The sequence below is a fragment of the Fopius arisanus genome, unplaced genomic scaffold, assembly GCF_000806365.1.
Source record: "Fopius arisanus strain USDA-PBARC FA_bdor unplaced genomic scaffold, ASM80636v1 scaffold00013, whole genome shotgun sequence".
Taxonomy (NCBI): Eukaryota; Metazoa; Arthropoda; class Insecta; order Hymenoptera; family Braconidae; genus Fopius; species Fopius arisanus.
Window position 1 is genome coordinate 1,332,934 of NW_011887752.1, and position 13,023 is coordinate 1,345,956.

Here is a 13,023-nt window from a genome sequence, read left to right on the forward strand (position 1 = left end):
CTATTGATTATTTTTCCTCCTCAAATCCGTTGTAAGTGCTCAGGGAGGTATTTAATGGTTTCCTCTTCGATTATTCCGACAATATTTATATAATCAACCATTAATGAATGGAGCCTGGTGGACAATTGGCAACCGAACTTGGGCCAAGACTGGCAGCCAGGCCTGGCCCCGTGTTATCATCCCAGGCTCCAGCCGAGCTTGGCGCGGACTTGGCGGAGCAAGGGGCCCCAGGCCTGGCAAGCCCGGGCACCGCAGTCGGCCCGGGCTTGGCCCATTCGTTTTTTCCTACCTGGGATCAGGCTATTCCCGATTCTGATTTCAGCCAGGGCCCAAGCTAAAACTACTAGGACCCAGTTGCCCTTCCGGCAGGTCTCTAAAGTGAACAAAAAGCAATATCACAGCATATATCATAGATCAAATCCATATTAGGACCTATAAATTGACAAAATTTCCACTTTTTTAGAATTAATTTACCCATTTATTCTTCGTTGCTCCTACACCTGGCCGACCATCCGCACAGACACATGACCATCAAACCTGGTACTTCTGCGCTTCGGACCGTTCTACGTCATTTCCAGGCAGAGTAAAAAAATCGAAGGATTTCAATGCTTCCATTCGGAAATAAAAATTGAGTCAAGCCGGGAAATCATGAGTTGTTTCACCATAACATATTAAAATTATAAAATTAAAACTATTCAAAGTCATAATGACGTTTTATGAATCTGAACGGTTCGTCCTAATAAAAAAAAAATTCTCAATTATACAATCCACAAAACCTATATCTTTCGACATGCGACGAAACAATGAAACAAAAAACAAGAGCCTTCTGTTTATTTCCTTATACTCCATTTGTAAACATCACTGCTTTGATATTTTGTGAGTTCGCATCGTAAAAATGAATATAATATCTTGGCTGTACATATTGTCTCTCCTTTTCCGTAAAAAACAAAAATTGTTAATAAATTATCAATTCCGGTTAATTGAAAATTTAAGTTATTCTTTTCCTGAATAACCGATAAAAACATGGATTTATTTTATTTTATTACTGCAACTTAATGAAGTGAACATAGTATTCAATTCAATTCAAATTTGAATCGTGAAATTTGAGAGAGTAATTACATTCTCCCCTATTCCATTGACCAATTATTCATATTCTAAAAACCTTTTAAAAAATATGTACATCGAAATTTTCTTTCTCTTTTTTTTACAATTTCAATTCGTGATGTTTGGATAGAGAAATGTATTTTTTTTTAATCAAAGTCTCAATTTCTAAAAAAAAATTAACGTATATTTCTCGGAATTCCCCATTTCATCGGCGGTTACGATTTTTACATAGTAATTTTTCTTATTGAAATCTTCCCCTTTTCCAAGCCCTCGTCCTGAACGAGGGCTTCGAAATGTTCACTCAGGGCTGGAGGTCAGCCCTGGATCAAGCCTCACTGAGCCTCGAAATAATAACCTCGTTTCAAACTGAGCGTCAAGGCCTGAGCTCGGAAGAGAGGCTGATGGAGGCTGCATTATTGTGTTTTAAAAGTGTTTCTGAGCTCTTAGTTATAATTATTTCACAACGATTGTTATGAAAAAACAATTTAAAAAAAATTGCTACTGCCAGAAATCGAACCATGGTATTCCTAATTCATAGCTCTGCGCTTTTTTTTACCAAGTTTTTTTTATTTAACAAAAATTCTTTACAATATGTAGAAACATTAAAAAAACTAGTATAAAAAAACAATGGTTACACAGTATTAACTGGAGAAAAAAAAACCTTATGGCCTATAAAGGCTATAATATAATAAGGCCTATAAGGCTATAATATTTATTGGGAGCCATACATTTTTAAATATCTATATTATCCCTATTCAGTGGGGTTTTTGAGTGAAAGAGTCAACTTTTTTTTATTTAGATAATGTATACTTTTTGTGCTAAAAAAAAGATATGGCGCTGATCTTCTGAAAAAAAAGGCACAAGAGTATCTGCTTATATAGGTCTGCGCTCTAGCCATTCGGCCGTTCGGTTATCCGTTGGAATACGCCATTTTATTTTGATTTTGATTTTATTTTTATTTGAATAGTTCAGAATCATATGTATGATATCCTACTGGATAAATTAAATCAAAAACAATTAGTTCTATTTTTGTAACGACAATTAAGCAGTTTCAGTTTCAGGAATACCATGGTTCGATTTCTGGCAGTAGCAATTTTTTGTTAATTGTTTTTCGAAGTTTCTTTTCGAAAAGGCTGTCTTAGCCTCTTGATCCTCAGCCTTACCCAGTGCTGAAATGAGCCTCGCGAATAGCCTCATAAACTACGGTTACATCAGGCCTTAGAAAACGATGAACTCAGGATTGGACCAGGCCTGAGTCACTCAGCCTCAGTGAACTAAAGCTTTCCGAGACCTGTTTTCATCGTCAGTCTTTGGAATTCTTACCTGGGAATTCGTCGGAAAATACCCGCAGAATTGCAAAAACGCTACCGCTCGGGCATCGTCACTGGGAGAAAGCATCCCTGATGTAATTAAGGAGTTCCTGATCCAGATTACTAGCATTGACGACATTTCCCACTCGATTCCCCCAGTGAAAAAAGCATGAGCGATTCATAGGAGTGGATAAGGGTGAGTCCATCTTGGAATGCTGAAAGATGGCGTACCCTCTACATTTACCCGTTTCCTCGTCTTCTTTTTATGTGATTTAACCCTTGCACACCATTTCTCATCGGTGATCGAATGTTCAAAAGGATTTTAAGCCATCTTCTCTGCTACAAGGAACCATTACCTTTTTATTACCTTTTTGTGACTCTTCAGTCCATCAAGCACAACCTCTCGTTTTTCAACTTCAATCAGGAATATTTTATTTCCAAACCTGCATAGCTACTCACCGAGCCCCGGAAATATGATCGTAGGAATTACTTTGCTCTAACGGGAGCGCAACAATTTTTTTTTGTGAAGCGCTTTTGGTCAACCGGGATCGATTCCTCTGATATCGTATATAATTTCTGCGTATTTCGCCATTCTGGGCATATTCTCGTGGATAAAAAAAAAGTATGAATCTTATTTTAAGATGTCGAAAATCTGAAATATGGTTTCTGAATGAGTTGATTCAAATTTTCTATGCACTTAATTTGAAATTCTGATGTCCCAAGTTATAACTTATATATAAAGTCTAAATTTACGATATTGGAGAGTTTTAATTTGAAACTATGAAAATTTCCACAAGAAGTTTGACTTCCATGATGATCTTCCATGATGTATGAGTATCTATACGGCCAATTGAAATTTTTCTTCATCTACAATAAACTACAGATCATTCCATCTTAGAAAACCAAATGTCCGGCGACCTATCAATTAATTTTGTCTTTACGGTATTTAAAAAATGAATTCTGGTGTAATGGCTTAACTATAGTATACAAACGACAAAAATGTTATTACACTCATCTCCGCATAAATCTGCTTCGAATATGCAGTCAAATTCTTCAATCGGAATCTGTAACTACAGGAAAATTTCCTTGGCATCAAATATATTTGGTGAAACAACTTTTTTTACTCAGTGTACTTGAAATTTGAAGTGAAAGCCGTTGAAATTTGTAACGACTTTAGGAATGAGCTAAATCCTACAATCTCCAAGAAGTTCTTGGTTCTCAGGTGGACAAATTATTGAAAACCTTAAGGTGCTGAAAATTCAGACAATAACTTCTTTGCATTTTTAATTAATTGAAAAACTAATTGTACTTCATACTTAATTTCTTCTATGAGTTTCAAAATTCAAACTTTCATTGAGAAATAAGTGATCGTTCAACACGAAATAAGCAATTTTCCGGAATTAACAAAAAATTCTAAAAGTGCATTAGAAACAAACATTCTTTATTAACAAAATCATTTCCTCGGTTTTATTGAAGCTGATCTGAGAAAATTCATGAACATGAAGAATTGCAAATGTTTTTATGTTTGCAGTTATTTACTTCTCGACACGTGAAAATAATCAACATGAACAGACAATTGATAAATAAACATGGTGCAGGATAGATAATTCATAAGTCGAAACCTACGCGCTAACACTTTTTTGATGGTTTACCTACTGTTTAAATAAAAACAAACGGTAAATGTATGGTTTAGGTCCACCAAAAAACAAAAATCCTTTGAAATATTCCTTTCAATGAAAACCATTCTTATCCTCTCAGTCGTCGAAATCAATTACGAATGAAGAGAGAGAAATAACAAGAAGGGAAATACATCGATAAATAGTCCTGAGGTAAACTCGGTTGTCCCTGAAATTCTTTAAACCCCGTTCCCTCTGCTGTCGCTGTTCACGCGACGAGTGAGTGATATTAAATTCAATAATTTGAATAGCTACAGAAGGGTGGCGGCGGGTAAGTCATTCGTGGTGTTCGTTCAGAGATGGTAGATGGTCAGGTGAGATGAATTCACAGTTTTACTGAAGTGCTCGGGACTATTAGATAAATCCATCTTTCTGTACGTCTATTATCTTTAAATGTGGCAACATGTGGTGTCTCTGGGGCCGACACACCGCCACGTCCTCGCCGTGGTCCTGGATAATGCAGCGAGCGGTGTATTAAACGTCATATCTCCCACACTAATTGTTTCCTGATAAAAAGGTGATCAGATCCTTAATCAGGTGACGGAAACCCATCCGACCAAATAAAAAACATCCAGAATGGTTTGGTGGATCTGAACTAGACATTTACCAAACAAACAGTAATTATAACTCCTGAGAAAACACATCATTAACGGAATCCCCAATATAACTAATTATGAAAATCCCATATATTCAAATGTTTTAATAATACCGAGCAATGAAAATTATGTCATGAAATGTCTTCACGAAATCCATTTGTTCATTTACAATTCAGTGGCTAAGAGCATCGTTGCAGAAATTTCCCTGAATTTTCCGTGAAAGGACACTTAAGACAAGCTCCGGAGAAAATTTTCGAAGAATTTCAAGTTTTTATGAAAATTAAAGTCGGTCAAAAGTGAAGATTCTACAACTTAATATTTACAGCCAAGGTCTCTTGAATTCTCGGCTATTTCATGAATTTTTTAAATGAATTTCTGGAAAATTAGAGGGGATTTGAGAATTGATATTAAGATGTCGAATTTTCACGTTGAGGTAGTGATGGAAAATCAGTATAATCAACAATTTATGGATTTCCTTCAATTTCCGCAGTCTTAGAAATATTCACGGAGTATAGGGCTTTCCAGGCAAGCTCAGAGAAACAAGCAGTCGACAGCAGTTATGCGAATGTAGATCAGTTATGGAAAGGCATGGGTATATTTTCTTTGCTATCGATAAATTAATGGCAAGCTTCCCAATTAACAAATTGACAACATGGTGTCTCCTAATAATTTATATCTATTACGAATGTTGAGATTGTATTATCCATTAAGGATACTACGGCGGGGTTAGCATGTAGGTGAGGCGGAGGGAAATCTATTGTTATCCTGCCAATCCAAACCAATCCCTGGAAAAAAAATCTCTCTTGTTAATCCGTTAATTTCCGCCCATTTGGAAGAGTTCTACGAAATTTTTTTTTTTATAAATTCCTATTTTGTGTGACTCGTTAAGGACAAATGGAAAAATACCGAGAAATGATAATCGTCAGAGAGAATCTCTTTTAAATTAACCGCGTTTTTCCCCACTTGGTAATTCAGTTTTTCGGCAATAATTGATAAACGGTGCTCAAAGTAAACATGAAAATTTTCTAAAAAAAATTCATATAAATACATTCCTTCAGTGTACCAAATTTCGCGTGTCTTTTTATCTATCTCTTACGACATTTTTTTTTAACAAAAACATTTTTTTTTAACAGAAAAGTCATAATAACTTTGATCCATTCCAGCGTTCACTTTCCAATGTTTGATTGATTCCAATAGACCCAATTATGACGAAAAACAAATTTTGAATAACCCGAATACCTTCCTTAATTTTGGCCATATTTTGAATAGATTTATATACAAATCAAGATTTTTCAAAAATGGTTTGACCGATCAAGTTGAGTCTAGGTCCAGAATCAGCTAAAACTTTTACCTACTACGTGACCAAATTTCAAAATTTTTGAAAATTCTTACACATGTTTTCTAAACTAAAAAATTACTGGTCAGGAAGGTGCACGCACAGACATTTTCCGAAAATTTGATATTTTTCTATTTCAGACCTACATCGTTTCCAAGCAAAATTAGAATTTCTGTTTAAGCCGGAATTGGATGATTGCCATGCTTCCCTTCGGAAGCAAAAAGTACAAGGAATTTCAAATTTCTCCGAAAAATCATAGTAGATTTTTGGGTCACAATTCACAAACATAATATTTACTATCAATTCGATTACTACCAGTAGAAAATTCAAGGATTTTTGAAGGAATTTCTGGACAATTAGAAGACGTTTGAAAATGAATATTAAGTTGTAGAATTTTTCTGTTTAGGTAGTAATGAAAATTCAGGGTAATCGGAGATTTACCAATTTCCCAGGGTTTTCTTAACTTTGTAAAATTACCCACTCGCTTGCAGCATTCAGCTATCAACTACTCCTCCATCATTTTTTTCCTTTGCGACTGATGGGCAACTCGTGTGTTGCTATCGATTTGCAATGGCCTAAAAAGAATATGAATCAGACATCACTCGTCAGGCACTGAGTATCCACTCACGGAATACTAGTAAGGAATATTGAGGAGGTGGCTGATGTTTGCATTGGGATCATTTTTTGGAGTGGAATGGAAATTTTTTAATCCAAGATATTTCTTTGAGAGTTCCCAATTAGGACTGGGAACAAATATGTCTCATTTTGAAGAGAAGTTACTTAATCCTCCGGTTGTGGGTTATATGTTTAATTAGAAAAATTAATGAGTATGAGGTCCTGAGAGCTAATACATTCTCCGCTTATAACGTTGTTATTCATATTGATAGGTGAAACTTCTCTGAAAATTTGATAGATTATTTCAGGTTATTTTCAATAGACTAGGCTCTGAATTTAATTAAACTAGACATAAACGCGCGTATTTTATAATATAGCGTGGAAGGAAAAACAATATGAAATTTCAAGAAAATAATTTGTAAGTTCTTAGAATCAAAATAGAAGTATATTGGAGCCTTATTACATTATCAACAAAATGGAGTCCATCGTTTCTGAAAGGGAAGTGAAAAACGAAATTCATAGTTTTGAATTTTACGGGTTGGTCCAAAACTAGACAGGATTGAACTATCCAATGGCGCTATCTGTATCAATTTGTAAACCGTCCCAGATAGTTCCGAACGTAAGCCAATCGAATGAAATAGCAGTATTTTCAACTTTGAGAAATCATAACATATCCGATTATCCTCACATAAACCTTTAAGCAGAGACGCGGAATAAAACTATGGAATGGAATGAAATTGCCGTTTTTGTATTTCGTTCAATGGAATGCATGAGGAGCGAAACGAAACTTGGAATTCCTAAAATATTATAGAGATGAAGGAAAATCGGAACGAAAGTCGTCGACCGATTTTTGCTGGGATGAAAAGTCGGAACGACAATCTTGAAGCGTTCCAGCCTGGACCGAAAATCACGGAACGATTCAGTTCGGAACGAAACCCAGAACGATACTCGTGGAATGTTTCCTACTTGGCACAAATAGTGTGGAAGGTTACAGCTTAGAGTGAAAGTGATGAAAAATTTCTTACTTAGAACGATGTTCTTAGAAAGCTGTTTGGAAAAAGACAGACTGTCAAAAAGAAGACGAAATTTTACATTTAGGTGCTAATTTTCAGATGGTTTCTCTCTTCAAATTACATTCTATGTTACCCTCCTCAAAATTGAACAATATATTTACTGAAATTTTCTGGTTTTCCATTGAATTTCGACGAGAAGTGGTAAGGAAATTTAAAGTTCTGTTCGATTTTTTCCCTCAATTTCGACTTTTCAAGCAGAAGATCTTCTGAAAGCATACAGCCGGATAGGCAGAGTGTATCTGCCGGCAGCGAATTTCAAGGGGCCAATTTTTTTATATATTTATGAACCAAAAATATAATTCTGTGGAAAATTTCAGATCTTTATCTTGAATCCCTGATTTTTAATAATTGAAAAGACGTATTCTTTAAAGTTTTTTCTCACTAAAAATGCTTTTAAAAACCAGAAACAATTCTAACAAATCAAAAGGACTAAAAGTGTAAAAAAAATTTTCCCACAATTTTTTCTTATTCAATTCCATTTTTCAATGAGTTTCAAGTCTTTAATTCCTGAAAATAGAGTTATATTTAATCATTGAATGGCAATGAATAAAAATTAATGCAGGAGAATTATCCAGTCACTGAATTTATGAATAAGATGGATCGATACTGGATTATCATGTCATCTCGTGCCATGTGGCTTAAGACAATTCGTCGAATAGAGTTATCTTCAAATAATTCAACTCACATGACATCCAACAAACGGGCAAACTATTACTACAATCGACAGAAACCACAGATGACTACATTAAATTCGTAGAGATGCTTGCTATGTGCAAGTATGTATTACAGAATACGATGCTTTTGGAATGAAAGTCAATCAGGTAATTCTAAGATGCTTCCGTTGCTTTTTCATGATGATAGAATGTATAATTAATCATTATCATGGTCGTTTGCACTATCGTTCACTAATCCACTCAGTACATTTCATTTACACAATAAAGAATGGGCGACCTTCTACTATTCGGACTAAACGTCATTTCTGCCGAACGTAGCTCCCCGAGTGGAAATTTTGGTCAAGTTCTAGTCAAGACCGGATCAGGTCATACTTGATGATTGATCCGGAAGTGACACCGTAACTGGATCAAATTTTGATCAGACATGTAATGCAAATTTAAATCAAGACTTGATCAAACTTTTCTGATCCGGTTTAACGGTTCCGGATTTGATGAAGTCAAACGTATCTAAATCGGATGACTGGAATATCGAAAACAATAATAAATATTAACCATAACTCACTTAAAACAAAAGATAATTAATTTTTTTTATTATATCTGACCGCTCTTAATGAAGCCCGATTGTAATTAGCGATGAAAAAACCCTATTATTTTTGACAATGCTGGGGATCGAACCGACGAACCTACGATTACTAAACCTACGCCCTAACCACTGGACTACCGCACTCCCGAGTGGAAATTAGTTCAGGTCTACTTGAAGTCCGATCAGAACTTGATTCAGTTTCAGTGCGGTTCGCTTGATCAGGTAAGATCTGATCAGAACCTGACCAGGTTTTGATACAAAGTTTCGGATCCTAAAAACTACAGGCGAATTTAGATCAACTTCTGATCAGACAGGCCTGATCAGATGACACTTGATGAAAACTTGATCAAGTTTCGAGCCAGTATATTGGACCCTATAAACTACAAATAGCTTTACATCAAGTTCTGGTCAAACATGCCTGATCAGATGACACTTGATGAAGTCCTGACCAAGTTTTGAACCAGCAAGTCAGATAAACATGATCTCACTCTGAGATCAAGCTGCCTCAACACAATTTGTTCTCCTTCCGATTCGATTCCCTTGGTTTTCAATTGAATAGCTCGATAAAAAAGAATCACAAATGTATAGGAAGCAAGGGAAATATATATAGTGAAGTATCAAACATACGAGCGCATTATCTTGAGTCTAAAAAAATCATCAAACTTGCATCTGTTCATTGTGTTTTGATTATTATAATTATCTTTTAATAATGAAATAAAATTTGAACCGAATGTTTTCTCGCTCAGAATGTACATGCAATAATTTCAAAGTCATCAAATACTCCCTTGCAGTTTGTGTAGGTAAAAAGAATCTACTCAAAAACAGTAGTGCGGTAGTCCAGTGGTTAGGGCGTAGGTTTAGTAATCGTAGGTTCCTCGGTACGATCCCCAGCATTGTCAAAAATAATAGGGTTTTTTCATCGCTAATTACAATCGGGCTTCATTAAGAGCGGTCAGATATAATAAAAAAAAATTAATTATCTTTTGTTTTAAGTGAGTTATGGTTAATATTTATTATTGTTTTCGATATTCCAGTCATCCGATTTAGATACATTTGACTTCATCAAATCCGGAACCGTTAAACCGGATCAGAAAAGTTTGATCAAGTCTTGATTTAAATTTGCGTTACATGTCTGATCAAAATTTGATCCAGTTACCGTGTCACTTCCGGATCAATCATCAAGTATGACCTGATCCAGCCTTGACTAGAACTTCACCAAAATTTCCACTCGGGCTATTGTTTTTGAGTAGATTGTTTTTACCTACACAATCTGCAAGGGAGTATTTGGTGACTTTGAAATTATTGCATGTCCATTCTGAGCCAGAAAACATATTCGGTTCAAATTTTATTTCATTATTAAAAGATAATCATAACACAATGAACAGATGCAAGTTTGATGATTTTTTTAGACTCAAGATAATGCGCTCTTATGTTTGATACTTCACTATATATATTTCCCTTGCTTCCTATACATTTGTGATTCTTTCTTATCGAGCTATTCAATTGAAAATCAAGTGAATTGAATCGGAAGGAGAACAAATTGTGTTGAGGCAGAATGATCTCAGAGTGAGATCATGTTTATCTGACTTGCTGGGTCAAAACTTGGTCAGGACTTCATCAAGTGTCATCTGATCAGGCATGTTTGACCAGAACCTGATGTAAAGCCATTTGTAGTTTATAGGGTCCAATATACTGGCTCGAAACTTGATCAAGTTTTCATCAAGTGTCATCTGATCAGGCCTGTCTGATCAGAACTTGATCTAAATTCGCTTGTAGTTTTTAGGATCCGAAATTTTGGATCAAACCTTGGTCAGGTTCTGATCAGATCTTACCTGATCAAGCGAACCGCACTGAAACTTAATCAAGTTCTGATCGGACTTCAAGTAGACCTGAACTAATTTCCACTCGGGTCGTCTATGTTGAACTCAAGCCAATTTTACAATGAATACTTCGTAAACATTAGCAGATTAACATTGTAATTTCCAATTGTAGGCAAGTCTGTCGAAGGCAACAGAAATAGCAATTCTAGTATAATTTAATTTTAGATATAATTATCAACGAATTTGTCGAAGGTATTAAAAATTACATATGTATTGGGTGACATTGAGATTCAAGTTATCTGGGAACTCCAAACCATGTTTTCTTCGACAACGCAGACGAAAAATACAAAAAGCAATAAGATTTGACTTGAAATAATTCTTTTTCTTCCCCTTATACGATCTCTTTAGAAAATTGAATAAATATACTCTTCAAAGCCTTGCCGCCTGTCGACCCCAAACAATACTATCTCAGTCTCACTCCCATGATGCGCTTGAGGTAAAACTCACTGATTCGCGAGTCCGAAATGAAAATCTGTCCTGTTAAATTCGTCTTTCAAGGCATTCGTATGGACCGATTGGCATTTTTTCATCCACAGCTAAATGTTGGGTTCCACTATTTTTACAGGCCAGATACATAAGACTATTACTAGCACTTACCGGCAACCTGCGGCAATGTGCACAATGACTGAGCTCATTGTACAATCCACAATAAAGGGGATCGCTTGGTCATACCTAAAAGTCTAATGGACTACGACATGAATGTATTTATTAATAAAAAAAAAAACAGCAGTTGGCCATTCCTAATGGTAGAAAATATATGATTGTTATTTAACATGTTATTTATTGATTTTTTTTTAAATTTTATTTTGCCATCAATTCCAATGATGGTTGGCTTCCGAATGGAATACCTGTAATCTCTCAGCTTTCTGGACTGAATTTTCTCATTTCTATAATTTAAAAACAAAAAGCAAAGTTGACTCTCAAAACATCCTACCTCGTCAAACTACTGAACTGTGAAACCTTTCAGATATTAAGAGAGCGTCGAATTGAGTATCAAAAAAGCCCTGTCTTTGAGAAAATCGTTTCAGATACAAAGTTGGATAGCTCCTGAACGAATGATCCGATTTAGCCCATCTGCAATACCAAATATTGCAATCATAAGAGGAATCTCTCTGCCAAATTTCAAGTTGATGGAATGATTTTCAAAAATCAGAGAGGGAGCACGTTGCATTTTTTTGAAAAAAATGAAAATTGAAATATCTCGAAAACTTTGTAGGAACACATATATATATTCTGACCGATCCATATAAAGCACATTAAAACGAACATTTTAAAGAATAAGAAATGTACACGGTTGAATAGTTTCTAAAATATATGCAAAAAATTTTTTCGAAACTATCCCAGATATTTCAAAAACTACACTACCGATCGGGCTAAAATTCAGTACCGATAAAGTCCATATTAGAAGCTATGAACGGGCCGAATTTTAGGTCTTTGGAGATTAATTTACCAGTTTATTCTTCTTCATTTCTAAAAATTAACCCTTAGTTGACCATCATCACATACACACACGGTCTTCAAACTTCGTATTTTTACGTTCCAGACCATTCCACGTAATTTCCAGGTGAAATTAGAGAATAGAAAAATCGAATGATTGCAATGCTTCCATTCGGAGGCAAAAACAGTATTAGTGTCTGAGACTGATTAATACATTATGGTATAACATTATTTGTGTGTTATTGCTTCACCGAGTCAGTGTGACTGGTGAGCACAGCCGATTCCCTGCATTACTGGCCGGCTACACTACTCAGGTTGTTCATGGTTCCCCTTCGCACAAGCCGAGTGGATGCAGTTGAAAAAAGTCGGCCCATGGAACTGTAAACAGAAAAGAACAAAAATGATAGTCAGATGAGGCTTACGGCTACCGGACAAGAGGTGCCTATAAAACCATAATGGTAGTAGGAAAGAGAAATATATCTTTAAAAAAAATTCATTTTATGTTTTACGAGACCGAACGCGCGCTCCGCGCGCCGTTTGATTCCGTGGTGTTGATGATGACGTAGCCAATTGACCAATGAGAAATAGGGTTACGAGTGAAAAGTCTTACGCATGAAGTTAGCCAATCTTACTCTCGCCCAACTTAATTTTGGTGTATCACCTTTCATAGATAGGATCTCGAGAGCTCCGACTTCACTTCGAAGAGCGCTCAGTAAGCTAAGCCAGGGATGGGCAACCT

At 35.7% G+C, this 13,023-nt stretch overlaps 2 protein-coding genes across 7 annotated transcripts in view; one reads left to right on the forward strand and one right to left on the reverse strand.

Moving 5' to 3' along the window:
* Shaw (Shaker cognate w) overlaps window positions 1-13,023 on the forward strand; it is an 84,835-nt gene that overhangs the window by 17,314 nt on the left and 54,498 nt on the right. The window lies entirely within an intron of this gene.
* The window catches only part of LOC105263171 (uncharacterized), a 137,663-nt gene continuing 136,702 nt past the window's right edge, over window positions 12,063-13,023 (reverse strand). For 3 of the 5 annotated variants that reach the window (XM_011299211.1, XM_011299210.1, XM_011299209.1), the window contains exon 7: window positions 12,063-12,662. In XM_011299211.1, the coding sequence (XP_011297513.1) occupies window positions 12,604-12,662 (59 nt within the window). In that variant the 3' untranslated portion in view covers window positions 12,063-12,603. The remainder of the gene's footprint in view (window positions 12,663-13,023) is intronic. The other 2 variants (XM_011299208.1, XM_011299205.1) reach the window with 1 other exon arrangement.